We start from the raw sequence: 15,660 nt of genomic DNA, 5'->3' as shown, positions 1-15,660 counted from the left end.
CTATACCCCATTACCTGTATTTCTTATTTCCCAGTTGTATGCAAGAACAGTACTCAACAGTTGTTCCTAAAACTTTGAGTTCCAACTTTTCTTCCTTCTTCCCTCCCCACCCATCCCCATTGGAAAGGCAAGCAATTCAGTATAGGCTATATATGTGTAGTTTTGCAAATGACTTCCATAATAGTCGTGTTGTGTAAGACTAACCATATTTCCCTCCATCCTATCCTGCCCCTCATTTCTTCTGTCTTTTTGACCTTGTCCCTCCCCAAGAATGTTGATTTCTATTTGCTCCATGTTCCCATTGCTCTCTCTTACATCATCCCCCCACCCTGCTTATCCCCTTCTCCCCCACTTGCCTATATTGTAAGATAGGTTTTCATACCGAAATGAGTGTGCATTTTATTCCTTCCTTGAGTCAAATGTGATGAGAGTAAGCTTTACATTTTCCCTCTCACTTCCCCCCTTTTTTAGTTCTAGTTCCTTTGACTTCTGGAATATCATATTCCATGCCCTTCAATCCCTTAATGTAGAAGCTGCTAGATCTTATGTTATCCTGATTGTATTTCCACAATACTCAAATTGTTTCTTTCTAGCTGCTTGCAATATTTTCTCCTTGACCTGGGAACTCTGGAATTTGGCTACAATGTTCCTAGGATTTTCTCTTTTTGGATCTCTTTCAGGGGATGATCTGTGGATTCTTTCAGTATTTATTTTGCCCTCTGGTTCTGGAATATCAGGGGAATTTTCCTTGATAATTTCATGAAAGATGATGTCTAGGCTCTTTTTTTGATCATGGCTCTCAGGTAGTCCCATAATTTTTAAATTGTCTCTCCTGGATCTATTTTCCAGGTCAGTTGTTTTTCCAATGAGATATTTCACATTATCTTCCATTATTTCATTCTTTTGGTTTTGTTTTGTGATTTTTTGGTTTGTGATAAAGTCATTAGCCTCTATCTGTTTCTTTCTAATTTGTAAAGAACTATTTTCTTCAGTGAGCTTTTGAACCTCCTTTTCCATTTGACTAATTCTGGTTTTTAAATCATTCTTCTCATTGACTTTTTGAATCTCTTTTGCCGATTGAGTTAGCCTATTTTTCAAGGTGTTATTTTCTTCAGCATTTTTTGGCTCTTCTTTAGGGAGTTGTTGACTCGCTTTTCATGATTTTCTTGAATCTCTCTCATTTCTCTTCCCAATTTTTTCTCCACCTCTTTTATTTGATTTTCAGAATCCATTTTGAGCTCTTCCATGGTCTGAGAACATTGCATATTTATTTTGGGTGTTTGGGATACAGAAGCCTTGACTTTTATGTCTCTCCCTGATGGGTAACCATTGTTCTTCCTCATCTGTAAGGATGGGAGAATCTGTTCACCGAGAAAGTAACCTTCTATAATCTTAATTTTTTCCCCTTTTTTGGGCATTTTCCCAACCAGTTACTTGACTTTTGGGTCCTTTGACAGGAGTAGGGTATACTCTAGGGATCTGTAAGAACTCAGTTCCTCCAAGATGACACAGTCAAGCATGTACACTGGTCTGGGAGCAACAAGAAACTTTTGTGCCCAGAATCTGTGAGTATTAGTTTCCTCTCCACAACCACCTGGCCTCCAGTTCCACCAAGCCAGCACTGGGGGCTGAGATTCAGATAAACTGCTCAGTTCCCCCAGGGGCTTTAGGTGGGGGCAGGGCTGCCATGCAATGTGAGATAAAGATCAGCTGCTCAGATCTCCCAGGGGTTTTAGTATCCAGCAATAGATGCGGGCTGCTGTGGGAGCTGCTGCTGCCCAGTGCAGCCTCTGCCACAGACACCTGAGGCCAGAGCTATGGGAAGACCCTGCTCCCTTCTCTGCCAGCTGAAAAAACCCTGTCCCTGACCTTTGGTGCCTGTGGGTTGAGGGATCTGCAAACCACTGCTACTGCTGCTGGGGTTTCCGTCCCGGAGGCCACACTCAAGTCCTCCTGCTGGCACAGTGCTGAGTTTCCCAGGCTGGGCTGGGCTCTGCTCCACCTCAGGTGGGATAGATCTTTCCCCTTGGCCTTTCAGATCACCCTGGGCTGGAAATCTCCACTTCAGCGTTCTGTGGCTTCTGCTGCTCTAGAAGTTGTTGAGAGTCTTTCTTTACAGGCATTTTATGGGCTGTGGCAGCAGAGCTAGAGTATGTGCGTCTTTCTACTCTGCCATCTTGGCTCCACCCCCCAGTAATCTTTCTAATGTACTGTACTTGAGAAGAGGATTTAAATAGTTTTTCTTCAGACTGAGCGCTTGGAATTTGAAAAAGTTGCTTTTGTTTTGAGCTCTTCTTATAGTTATTATAATCTTCCATAATAAGATTCTTTACAGTATGAAATTAATTATATATGACTGCATCATTAACTTGCCAGTTTTAAGTCATTGCTATGTATTTTTGTGACATTTTGCAGAAAAGAAAGCAATTGCTGCTCTTAATGTATCTCTTGGAGATCCTTTAAAACCAACTTGTGTATTTGATCCAGGAAGAGAACAACTGGTTTTCAGGGGTAAGATGTTGAATAGATGTCAAGACTAACTTTTTTTTTAAAATTGTTTTATTTGTTTTATTATTTTATTTGTTTTCAGTATTCTACAATCACTTCCATATATCTTAGATTTTTCTTCTCCCTCCCCCTCTTTCCCCCCACCTCCCCACTCCCTCCCTGAGATGGCATATAATTTTATATAGGTTCTACACATACATTCCTATTAATACATTTTCACCTTAGTCATGTTGCATAGAAGAATTAAAATGAATGGGAGAAATCGTGAAACAAACCAAAACATAATACAAAAGAAAATGATCTGCTTTATTTTGCGATTGAATTCCATAGTTCTTTCTCTGGATGTGGAAGACATTTTGCCTTAAGAGACCATTGGGAATTTTTTCAGTCCTTGCATTGCAATGAAGTACTAAGTCTACCAGAAAAATTCCTCACATACTGTGTTTGTTGCTGTGCACAAAGTTCTCCTGGTTCTGCTCCTTTTGCTCAGCATCAGATCATATAAGTCTTACCAGGCCTCTCTGAACTCTTCCTGTTCATCATTTCTTATAGCACCCTAGTATTCAATTACATTCATATTTCCCCAATTGATGGGCATCCCATTGATTTCCAGTTTTTGGCCACCACAAAGAGAGCTGCTTTGAATATTTTTTGTACATGTGGTACCCTTTACTCGTTTTTATGATCTCTTGGGGATATAGTCCTAGAAGCAATATTACTAGGTAAAAGGGTGTGCACATTTTTGTAGCCCTTTGAGCATAGTTCCAAATTGCTCTCCAGAATGGTTGGATCAGCTCACAGCTCCACCAACAATGCATTAGTGTTCCAGCTAACCCACATCTTCTCCAACATTTATCATCTTCCTGTTTTGTCATGTTTGCCAATCTAATCGGTGTGATGTGGTACCTCAGAGTTGTTTTGATTTGCAGCTCTCTAATCAATAGTGATTTAGAGCATTTTTTCATATGACTGTAGATATCTTTAATTTCTTCTTCTGAAAACTGCCTGTTCATATCCTTTGACTATCAATTGGGAAATGGCTTGTATTCTTGTACATTTGACTCAGTTCTCTATATACCTTAGAAATGAGGCCTTTATTACAGATACTAGTTGCAAAAATTTTCTGCTTCCCTCCCAATCTTGGTTGCATTGAGTTTGGTTGTGCAAAAACTTTTCAATTTTATGTAATCCAAGTAATCCATTTTGCTGTTCATGTTTTCTATCTCTTGTTTAGTCAGAAATTCTTCCTTTCTCCACAAATCTGATAAATACACTATTCCTTGCTCCACTAATTTGTTTATAGTATCAGTCTTTATACCTCAATCATGTACCCATTTGGACTTTATTTTTGTGAACACTAACTTCTGATTTATTTTACTGGTATGACATTTTTCATTATTCAGTCATTCATTAGTTACCCAACAATTATTTATTAAGCGCATACTATGTGCCAGGCACCGTCTGTCCTAGGGGATAGAAATAAAGGCAAAAATGCTGTTCCTGCCTTCAAGAAGCTCATATGCTAATGAGACAGTATTTACATATATACACAGTGTAAGTTGAAAGTAATCTTAGGGGTAGGGCGTTAGCAGTAGGGATAATTGCAAAAATCCTTTTGTAGAAGGTAGGATTTGAGTTTACTTTTGAAGGAAGCAGGGAAGCTAAGACGTAGAGATAAGGAGAAAGAACATTCCAGGCATGTGGGACACCTGCATTTCAGGAATGGAGATGAAATGTTGTATATGAGGAACAATAAGTAGACCCATTTGGCTGGAACATAGAGTGCATGAAGGTAAAAGATAAATCAAAAATTGACTAGTATCAAATTGTGAAGAATTTTAAATGACAAGCAGAGGTTTGTATTTGTTGCTGGAACTTTTTTGAACAGGTGAGTGACGTAGACAGACCTCCACTTTAGGTGTATCACTTTGGAAACTGGGAAGTGAATGGGGGAGCACAGAGGGATTTGAGGCAAGGAGACCAAGTGAGGAAGCTGTTACATTAGTCTGTGTGAAAGGTGATAAGGATCTTTAACTAGAGTGATGAGTGGAGAGAAGACAATGAATAGAGGAGAATAGTATAAAAGTAAGATCAACAAACTTGGTAACTGATTAGATATGAGGAGTGAAGAAGATTGAAAAGTTGAAAGTGACCCCTTAGTTGTGAACTTGCTTGAGTGGAAGGATGGTGACCTTGGTAAAAATAAGAATGGCAATATAAAAGAGCTGCATTTGGAGGGAAGGAAGAATATGTTTAAGACATACTGAGTTTGAGATGCCTTAGTAGTAGAGGATTATGGATTAAGACCTGGAAAGAATCAGAGGTCTTTTAGTCCATTCCATTTATTTTATAGATGAGATTTTACCCAAATAAATTCATATGGCTATTAGGCAGCAGACCTAGGGTGTGAACTCAGGTTCTGTGCAAACCAAACTTGCTTTATGTTTGGGTAATGCTGATTTAATCTGTCATACAGGGGAAATAGCCAGTAGACAGTTGATGGGTGTCTGAAGCTCAAATTGAACAGTGAGGCAAAAGAATATAAGCAAGTCACTGTACCTTTTTGGCTTTAGTGTTTCTTCTGTAAAATGATGGCTTTTGATTATGTAGTTATTAAAGTTCCTTTTAGTTTCAAATCTGTAATGTTTGGATTTGTCTATGGTATTTTATTGTGACATTCAGAAGAAGAGGGAAGAGAAGGAGTTAACAGGACAATACCATGGGTTATAGCTACAGTTAAGGGGTAGCTCAAGGATGATGATCAAACTAAGATTGAAGGAACTGAAAGAATGAAAAGGGACCAGGCAGAGTTCATTAGATATTTCTTTAAGCAGACCATTTTCTTGGTCACAAATTGAATGAAAGGTACAGAGAATACAAACCCTCATTCTTTTAATTGGTGATTTACGAAGAAGCATTTGTTCTGATAAAGCATTATAATTCTCTAATAGAGTGTCTCACATGAATAAGATGAGAGCTTTGAAGATTACTTGCTCAACCTGTAAAGAATAAAAACCAGGGTGACCCAAAAGGCAATAGAGAGATGTGTAAGAGTGGAGTGTGGCATAATACCAGTGATCATGCAAAAAGTGACTCATACGCAATTGGAAAAGAGGGTGAAATAGTCACTTAGAATAAATGAAAAAAAGACAGTGTAAATGCTTTACTTGTATCTATAGGTACTAAAATCTAGGGAAAAGACTCTACATGTTGAAATAAATCCACTGTGCAAGACTTAGGTGAAAATGTGATTGAGAATTAAGAAGTCATAGCTGTGTTTTGATCTACCCTGTTGAAAAGAATCTGTATATTTATGAAACCATGGACCTATCAATGTCTGGCTTTACTAACTTCATGATTTTATTCATCTTGATCAAGTTACATATCTAGAAATGTCTATGGATAAAAGAGGAATATTGAACCATAGGAACTCTAGATGAAATCAAGAGGTATAATAACTCCGTACCTACTTGAACATTTTCTGGTCAGTATTTGAGCCTCAAAGATATTCAGACATTTGGAGATTGCAATTTAAGTGATGGTCAAGGAAAAAAGTAGGAGAAGTATATGATACTTAATGTGAACAAGTACTTAATTGAGTTGACTTCCACAAGGTCACAGGGCTAGCAAGTGATTATAGGATTTAAACCTAGAAGGGACTTTAAAGTTAATTTATTCCATACTCCTCATTTTATAGAAGAGGAAATAGCTTCAGAGTGATGATGTCTTGCTCAGTGTTGCACAGGAAGTTAGCAGAATTGAGATTGGAACCCAGATCCCCTTACTCTTTGCTGTTTGCACTGACTATATCATCCTACTTTTTTGTATACTTTATGTAATTCATATATCTTTCTTTCTCCTTAGACCTTGTAAAGCTTAAAGGTACTCATGAATTTTCTGTTCAGAATGACACATTGAAAATGTTTAAAATTTTGAATACTTCATTATTTGCCACTGGCACGTTGATCTTGGGGCCCTTAAAAGAAAAGGGAAAACAGTATGTCTGTTCAGATACAGTGGTGAGTATCCATTTTCTCTCTGTATTTCTTTGTATAATCCATTTTTAATAAACTTGATAAAACCAAAATAATTACTTATAAACTTTACCAAAATGGAAGATCAGCTGTATTGTATTGAAGTTTTTTGTTTACAGTCAATCCACCCTACCAACAAATACTTCTAACATGGTTAGTGCTATACTACAGGATCAAAAATAACTATGAGACATGGTTTTTATCTATAAGAAATTGAACAGAATCATAAAAAATGGAAATGATTATATCTTAATAGATAGGAAATCACTTATGACCAATATAGTAGTCGTTTCTTAATCTGTAGTCAATGGCCAGTTTTATCATTGACTTGTTAGAAAAAGGGTAAAAAAAGTCAGCGCTAATTTAAAAGGAAATATAAAGATGTAAAGCTATAATATCCTATTAAAACGTTGTAAGCTTTTTGACATAAAACAAAGTTATTGATGCTAAAAATAGGAGGTAAAGAAAAAGTCATCAACACTGACTGTAACCATCTCTTACAGAAGGTAATCAGGTATATAGATGTTCCAATGAGGAGGAGGCCTAAAGAGTCCAGAGACTGTCTTAACCAGAAAACACTTGATCTTTCTAATTGGAACAGCATGGCAACACCAGTTTAGAATATTACCTGGTTTTCAAAGGGAGAAGGAGAGTGGAAGACTTGAACAATGTTGCCTTATGAAACAATGGAGGGAAAGTCAAAATTGCAGAAAGTTGGTGTAATGTCTACATAAACCAGATCATCCTAGAAGTTCTTAGTGATGAAACTTGAAGGACAATGAATAAATACTGTAGTTCAGAAAACTGGTCTGACTTCAGTGGATAATAGTTCAGATAAATGAGTTAAGAAAGTGAGGTGTTACAAGGAATTTTGGTTTTTTTTTTAGTAAACAAGGGAATGGCCAATTTGCTTTGAAAATCATGATAAATTTAAGAATCAGTAGGGAAAAGGTGAGATAGAGAAAGAACCTAGGCAGAGGAAGTCTCTGGCATTTGAATAGTTCTAAGTTAGTTGAATTCTCTCCTCTTGAACAATCCTTGAAGTGCTGTACTTTGTACATACTGTGCTATTTCTTTAGGTTAACTTAAATTGATTTAGACAGGCTAATTTACCTTGCCTATATGCTAGCTCACCTTTCCCCACCTCTTCCAAATGGCATGACATGATATGATTCCCCTTATCTTTTGTTAATCTATTCAGACTTCCATTTTGTGGTTTTTCTTTTATTAACCTTCCAAATTTGTCTGTCCTCGATGTCCTTGGAATTTAGCTCCTGATATTCCAAATATATCATCTCCTAAATATGGCACTCCCTTCCATCATTGTAAATCACAGCTCATCAGTGTTTTCTTATCCTATCTACTTCTTATCTAATTCTTTGCCAAAGTTCTGAAGAGCAGGAGTTTTTAACCTGTGGCTTGTGAATCCCCGAGGAATAAATAGGTTTCAGGAAGGTCTAGAATCCTGATGGGAATGAATACGCGTGCGCGCACACACACGTACGTACACACACTCCTCTATAATAGTGAATACATAGATAATAAACATATATGTTCCAGTATTTCAAAAAGGGAGAATAGAATTTGCAAGCCATAAATCAGTGAGATTGCCTTCAGTTCCTCCAAAATTCTAAGAAGTATTATTGACGTAGAAAAGGACATGGCCTGTGACCCAGCATTCCCATTGCTAGGTATATACCCCCAGAACAGTCAGCGATTAAAAATAACCAGGTTTGCAACACAGTACATATCGTGGCACTTTTTTTTTTATTTTTTTATTTTTTATTTTTTTATTTTTTTAATTTAACTTTTAACATTTATTTTCACAAAATTTTGGGTTACAAATTTTCTCCCCTTTTATCCCCCCCCCCCCCCCCCAAACCCAAGCATTCTGATTGCCCCTGTGACTAATCTGCTCTCTCTTCTATCCTCCCTCTCTGCCCTTGTCTCCGTCTTCTCTTTTGTCCTGTAGGGCCAGATAGCTTTCTTTACCCCTTAACCTGTATTTCTTATTTCCTAGTGGTAAGAACATTACAGTTGATCCTAACACTTTGAGTTCCAACTTCTTTAGCTCCCTCCCTCTCCACCCCTTCCCTTTGGAAGGCAAGCAATTCAATATAGGCCAAATCTGTGTAGTTTTGCAAATGATTTCCATACTAGTTGTGTTGTATAGGTGTAACTATATTTCCCTCCATCCTATCCTGTTCCCCATTACTTCTATTCTCTTATGATCCTTTCCCTCCCCATGAGTGTCGACCTCTGATTGCATTCTCCTCCCCATGCCCTCCCCTCTATCCTCCCCCCTACCCTGCTTGTGCCCTTGTCCCCCACTCTCCTGTATTGTGAGATAGGTTTTCCTATCAAAATGAGTGTGCATTTTATTCTTTCCTTTAATGGAATGTGATGAGAGTAGACCTCATGTTTTTCTCTTGCCTCCCCTCTTTATCCCTCCACTAATAAGTCTTTTGCTTGCCTCTTTTATGAGAGATAATTTGCCCCATTCAGTTTCTCCCTTTCTCCTCCCAATATTTCTCTCTCACTGCTTGATTTCATTTTTTTTTTAAGATATGATCCCATCCTCTTCAATTCACTCTGTCTCTATGTGTGTGTGCATGTGCTTGTGCATGTGTGTGTGTGTAATCCCACCCAGTACCCAGATACTGAATAGTTTCAAGAGTTACAACTATTGTCTTTCCATGTAGGAATGTAAACAGTTCAACTTTAGTAAAGTCCCTTATGACTTCTCTTTGCTGTTCACCTTTTCATGCTTCTCTTCATTCTTGTGTTTGAAAATCAAATTTTCTTTTCAGCTCTGGTCTCTTCATCAATAATGCTTGAAAGTCCTCTATTTCATTGAAAGACCAATTTTTCCCCTGAAGTATTATACTCAGTTTTGCTGGGTAGGTAATTCTTGGTTTTAGTCCTAGTTCCTTTGATTTCTGGAATATCATATTCCACGCCCTTCGATCCCTTAATGTGGAAGCTGCTAGATCTTGTGTTATCCTGATTGTATTTCCACAATACTTGAATTGTTTCTTTCTAGCTGCTTGCAATATTTTCTCCTTGACCTGGGAACTCTGGAATTTGGCTACAATGTTCCTAGGATTTTCTCTTTTTGGATCTCTTTCAGGGGATGATCTGTGGATTCTTTCAGTATTTATTTTGCCCTCTGGTTCTGGAATATCAGGGGAATTTTCCTTGATAATTTCATGAAAGATGATGTCTAGGCTCTTTTTTTGATCATGGCTCTCAGGTAGTCCCATAATTTTTAAATTGTCTCTCCTGGATCTATTTTCCAGGTCAGTTGTTTTTCCAATGAGATATTTCACATTCTCTTCCATTTTTTCATTCTTTTGGTTTTGTTTTGTGATTTCTTGGTTTCTCATAAAGTCATTGGCCTCCATCTGTTCCATTCTAATTTTGAAAGAACTATTTTCTTCAGTGAGCTTTTGAATCTCCTTTTCCATTTGGCTAATTCTGCTTTTGAAAGCATTCTTCTCCTCATTGGCCTTTTGAACCTCTTTTGCCAATTGAGTTAGGCTAGTTTTCAAGATGTTAATTTCTTCACCATTTTTTTGGTTCTCCTTTAGCAGGGAGCTGATCTGCTTTTCATGCTTCTCTTTCATCCCTCTCATTTCTCTTCCCAGTTTTTCCTCCACCTCTCTAACTTGATTTTCAAAATTCTTTTTGAGCTCTTCCATGGCCTGAGCCCATTGGGTGGGCTGGGACACAGAATCCTTGACTTCTGCATTTTTTCCTGATGGTAAGCATTGTTCTTCCTCATCAGAAAGGAAGGGAGGAAATGTCTGTTCTCCAAGAAAGTAGCCTTCAATAGTTTTATTTCTTTTCCCTTTTCTGGGCATTCTCCCCAGCCAGTGACTTGACCTCTGAATATTCTCCTCACACCCACCTCGCCTCCTGGTCCTCCCAGCCAGCGTTTGGGGACTGAGATTCAAATGCTGCTTCCCGCCTTAGGGCTTTTGGCGGGGGCAGGGCTGCTATTCAGTGTGAGAATTAAGTTCAGGTGGTCAGGTCGGGGCAGGGCCGCCTCTCAGGCTCCGTTCCCTCAGAGGGTTTATGCACAGACCTTCCACAATGGATCCAGGCTCCCGCCCGCTTGGGGAGCTTGGGGAGCCCCTGTCTGCAGCCGCCTCTCAGCTTCTATCTCCCAGGGGGGGCCCGAGCCATGGGGGCACCCCACTCCCCGCTCGACCCGCCAAAGAGACTCTCTCACCGACCCCCGTCACCTGTGGGTGGAGGGGCTTGTGCCACCGCTGGAGATCCCGTCCCTGAAGCCTGCTCGGATCTGTACCTCTCAGAGCCACGGCCGCAGCAGGTCTGGGCTGGGCTCCGCGTCTGCAGCGCGACGGACCTTTTGTGAGAGGTTTGCAGGTCCCTCTGTGGGTGGAGGGACCCACGTGGCTGCTGGAGATCCCGTCCCCATAGCCCACTCTGATCTTTTCCTCACGGTGTCGCGGCCGCTGCAGGGCTGCCCTCTGCTCCCAATCCCGTCGCCCAGTCCACAGTGCGAAGGACCCCCTGCGAGAGGTTTGCAGGTCTCTCCGGAACGGAAATCTCCCTCGCTCCAATATTCCGTGGCCTCTGGGTGCAGAATTCACCATGAGTTGGTGTCCCCTTTAGCCGTTCTGTGGGTTGTGTCTTCGGAGCTATGTGTATGTGCGTCTTTCTACTCCGCCATCTTGGCTCCGCCCCCCTCGTGGCACTTTTTTGTAGTAGTTTGCTACTAGAACTAGAAAGAATTGTCTATCCGGAAGTGGCTGAACAAGTTGTGGTACATGAATATGATGGAATGTCACTGGGCTGTAAGGAAGGATGAATGGGAATATACTGAGAAGTATTGGAAGATAGTGAACTGATGCAAAGTGAAGTGTGCCGAATTAAGAGAACAGTGTACACAATGGCTCCAATAATGAAAATTGAAAGACCTCTCAAAAAAGGAAATGTGATGCTAACTTATTAGAGTTATCAAGCTTGGCCTGAAGGATAGATGAAAAAATGCCTTTTCCTTCTTTCTTTGCAGAAATTGAGGACTATGAATGTGTCACATTAAATATATTGTTATCTCATAAATATGGCATATCTGATTAGGCTATTGTTAAGCTGTTTTTTTCCTTGGTTTTTCTTTGCAAAAGGGGGTGGCTCTATGGATTGGAGAGTAGTACAGATGGGATATATTTATAAATGAAGGTAAAGTAAAATTTTTTTTTTCAAAATATAAGTCATGTCAAAGTAATTTCTTTTTTTTTTGGAAAAAAAAAATTTCTTTTCTTAGTAGAGTGATGGATCAAAGGCTTTCTGTAAGATGTACTTTACCTACATCAATAGTGGGGATCCTGTGGCCTCCAGTGGCCCTCAAGTGTGGCTCTGACTGAATCCAAACTTCACAGAATGAATTCCCTTAATCAGAGGATGTATGGATTATTTAAAAACATACTGTTAAGAGTATATAGGCCAGCCATAAATAACATCCAGTCTTACATGAATCTACTATGATAATAGCTACAAATATGTAGAAATGTTAGATTTCTCATTTTTTGGACATGAAAGACAATGAGAAATATATGCTTTTTGCTTAAGTGAATGCCATGTAACATTTAGTCTATAGAGGCAAGTTGTTTTTTTTCCAATACAGTTTAATAAAAACCTTCACCACCTTTCTGATTCTTTCAGAATTGTTTATGTCATTGTTCTGTCATATAAAAGCTTTTGGGACCTTTAGCTTAAAATTTTAAACATATATTTTGTTGAGGGTTTTTTAATGTAGCTTTTGGTTCCTTGCCTGTTTTTTAAATTAACAAGATTCTATCCAAATACCAAGTATTTCTAAGTTTTTGTGGAGTTCAGTATTTCTTTATATAGAATTGTGAATAATGTTTTCATTAATTTGGTGGTATTATATCAGGATCTCAGTTCTTTCTTAAATGTAATAATTCTGTATTATTAGTGCTCTTATTGTGATTGAACAGAAGAGCATAAATTTAACATGATAACAATTGAGCAAGTTAGTAAGGTCATATTGAAGAAGAAAAATGTTTATTATAAGAACCATATTTTTTTTTTCCAATTCTAATTAAAAGGAGATTTTATTCTATATTTTACAGGTATTCTTTATTGTCTGTGGTGATCTTATATGTACGTTACACGAGACATCTTACAATTTAACTACTGGAGACATTTTCTATGTTCCTTCAGGTAAGATTTAAAGAGAATTGATTTCAAGGGAATTGTAACATTTGCCATCACTTTTAGAGTTTATATATGAACATTGCAGGAGTTTAAAGTCATACTAAATAGGAACTAAATAGCCTGGGAAATATTGAAGAAAAATGGAGAAAATGATGATTGCTAATGAACATTGAGTATGGAAAAAGTTAGAATATGGACGCCTCAAATAGAAGTAATACTATATAATACCTTTTAGTAATTTATGAAGAACTGGTATGGCCATGCTTAATTGGTTTTCATGCTTCATTTTAACCTTTTTGTTACTCTGTCTCAAATATATATTATATGTATATATAATTTTATATATGTATACATATATACATATACATACTATTAAAAAATAACATTTTATTTCTTAATGAGTAAATTACTCCAGCATGTATATATAATACAGAGCTCCTGCTGTGATATTATATATAACGCACTCAGCGTGAACCTGATTTCTGTTAATTTCCATTATCCATGCTGATTTAGGATTACCTACTTGTATAGACAATTCAAAAATTATTTGCCGCCCTATGACTGTTGGTTAAGTCATTGAATTTCAAAGGACTTTGCTTTTCTAAGGCCATGTTAATCTGAGTGCGTTTAATTTTGACTGATCTCAGAAATTAAGTAGGGTCAGGCTTGACTATTGTATGGGAGACTGTTAGGGACTAATTGGGTGCTAGCAGTTTTTGTTTTTGAATGGCAATATGGTTCATTAGATAGGGCAATGGATTTGAAGTTAGGAAGATCTAAGTTCAAATTTTACTTCAAGTACTTACTGGCTGTTTAACTCTGGTCAAATCATTTAATTCTCTCTGCCTCAAGTTATACTAGAATAATGAGAGACTTTGACCTGATAGCTGCTCAGTTCCCTTTCATTTCTAAATATATGATCCTACTTTAAAAAGAAATAGAAATTGAGTTCTCGTTTATTGGAATTAAGCAGATTAAAGTTATTTATTGGCATATATCCTTAAGTGTACAAAAGGCTTATCAAAGTGAGATGAGTCTTTATTCAATTTGATATGAAGGAAATTTCATAATTTTACCATATTTTCCTTATTTTCACTTCTAGGTAATTTTTACAACATAAGAAATCTCCTGAATGAGAGAAGTGTGCTTCTTTTCACTCAGATAAAAAGTGAAAGAGCGGAAAATTAAAAACCTGTGTGTGTATACATACCATTCTTGTACAGGTGGACCATTTTTCCTGAGGAGTTCCTTTTTTGTGTTTGGAATTATAAGCATTCTATTTTGTGCACATAACATATAAATATTTTCAAACTTTCTTCATATGTGTCTTGTTTTTTTTTTCTCTTAACATACATGGTATGGTCTTAGTTACATGGATAGGACAATAAAATTAATTAGTAGTTAATAGAATGAAGGACATTTGTTTTTGTCAGAGGGAAAATAGTTGATCTGATCATGCATTTTTTTCCTTTTCTTTAAATTGTTACTAGTTAAATAATCTAACAGTAGAGAACTGAAATGTGTACTGTTTTGTAAGAATCAATGTTTTCTGGGGAAAAAAACCAAACCAACTGCCCCCCTCATTTTTGTATCTTCTTCCCAGTACACAGTAGTTGAAGCAAAGCCACATTTGCCCTGGTTGTCTGTATTTCATCTTTTATTTTATCCCCTTTCAGGATTGTGCTATATACCATGCTTTCAATAGTTTTTGAGTTATAGAGTGCTGTTATATCATTAATAATGAATATCATTTTAAAATGCTGCTTGCAAACTGTCTTGTACACATTATTTTTAAGAAGATATCTGAAGTGCAAGCTATGTTTTTAATCTGCAAAGTATTTTAAAGCTAACAATGGCATTTTGGCTAGATAATGGTAGGGGTTTTTTGTTTCAGAATTTGTTAACATCGTTCCGTTCCACTTAAATTCAATAAATGCTAATATGTGTAAAGCATTGTGCTAGATAATGGTGATTAAAAAATAAAGATGAGATAGCCCCTCTTTTGGTGAAATTTAGGTTGTCTTGAGGAAGATACAGTACACACACAAATAAAATTCAGGAGGAAGAGAGTCCTAATAACTGGGAGGGGAAGATTAGGAAAGGCTTCATCAATAGGGTGAGCTGACTATTGAAGGAAGTCAAGGATTATTTGAGTTACAGTTGAACAAGTACATTCCAAGTATGAAAAAGGCCTTGTTCATTCAATCAATGAACAGGTTTTTATCAAATGCTTATTACATAGTATGAACTGTGCATAGCTCTGGGAATGTAAAGAAAGGTAAAAAACAGTTCCTGCCCTGAAGGAGTATACATGTTAAAATTAGTTAATAGTCTAATATTGTTCAAAAGTAAAGATGCAAAGGCCGGAGTGTGGAATGAACCTAGAAATCCATGAACATTAGTTACTTAGCATATTTCTTAGGGAATCAAAAATTAAATAGCCCTTTCAAAGAGCTTACTTAAAATCTAGGGAGGCAATGTATTCATCTACATGTATACATAGACTAAATACAAAGTGCTTTGGCAAGGGCAGGTGCTAGCTTAGGTGGTGATTAAGTCTTGAATGAAATAAGAGGGTTTTTTTAATTTTTAATTTATTTATTTAATTTTTAACATTCATTTTCACAAAATTTTGGGTTCCAGATTTTCTCCCCATTTGTCCCCTCCCCCCATCCCAGAACACCAAGCATTCTGATCACCCCCATCACCAATCTGCCCTCTCTTCTATCATCTCTCCCTTCCTTTGTCCCCATCTTCTCTTTTGTCCTGTAGGGCCAGATAACTTTCTATACCCCATTACCTGTATTTCTTATTTCCTAGTAGCAAGAACAGTACTCAACAGTTGTTCCTAAAACTTTGAGTTCTAACTTCTCTTCATCCTTCCCTCCCCACCCATTCCCTTTGGGAAGGC

General features: G+C 37.5%; 1 protein-coding gene across 12 annotated transcripts in view; it reads left to right on the top strand.

Moving 5' to 3' along the window:
- The window catches only part of CENPC (centromere protein C), a 69,171-nt gene extending 55,106 nt beyond the window's left edge, over window positions 1-14,065 (top strand). For 10 of the 12 annotated variants that reach the window (XM_072620897.1, XM_072620893.1, XM_072620896.1 and 7 more), the window contains 4 exons: window positions 2,416-2,511; window positions 6,373-6,527; window positions 12,665-12,755; window positions 13,852-14,065. In XM_072620897.1, coding sequence (XP_072476998.1) covers window positions 2,416-2,511; window positions 6,373-6,527; window positions 12,665-12,755; window positions 13,852-13,937 — 428 coding nt within the window. In that variant the 3' untranslated portion in view covers window positions 13,938-14,065. The remainder of the gene's footprint in view (window positions 1-2,415; window positions 2,512-6,372; window positions 6,528-12,664; window positions 12,756-13,851) is intronic. The other 2 variants (XM_072620895.1, XR_011969653.1) reach the window with 2 other exon arrangements.
- The last annotated feature ends 1,595 nt before the right edge of the window (window positions 14,066-15,660 follow it).

The sequence above is a fragment of the Notamacropus eugenii genome, chromosome 6 (assembly GCF_028372415.1).
Source record: "Notamacropus eugenii isolate mMacEug1 chromosome 6, mMacEug1.pri_v2, whole genome shotgun sequence".
Taxonomy (NCBI): domain Eukaryota; kingdom Metazoa; phylum Chordata; class Mammalia; order Diprotodontia; family Macropodidae; genus Notamacropus; species Notamacropus eugenii.
The sequence above is the reverse complement of the archived record's forward strand: the minus strand, read 5'-3'. Positions and strand labels throughout refer to the sequence as shown.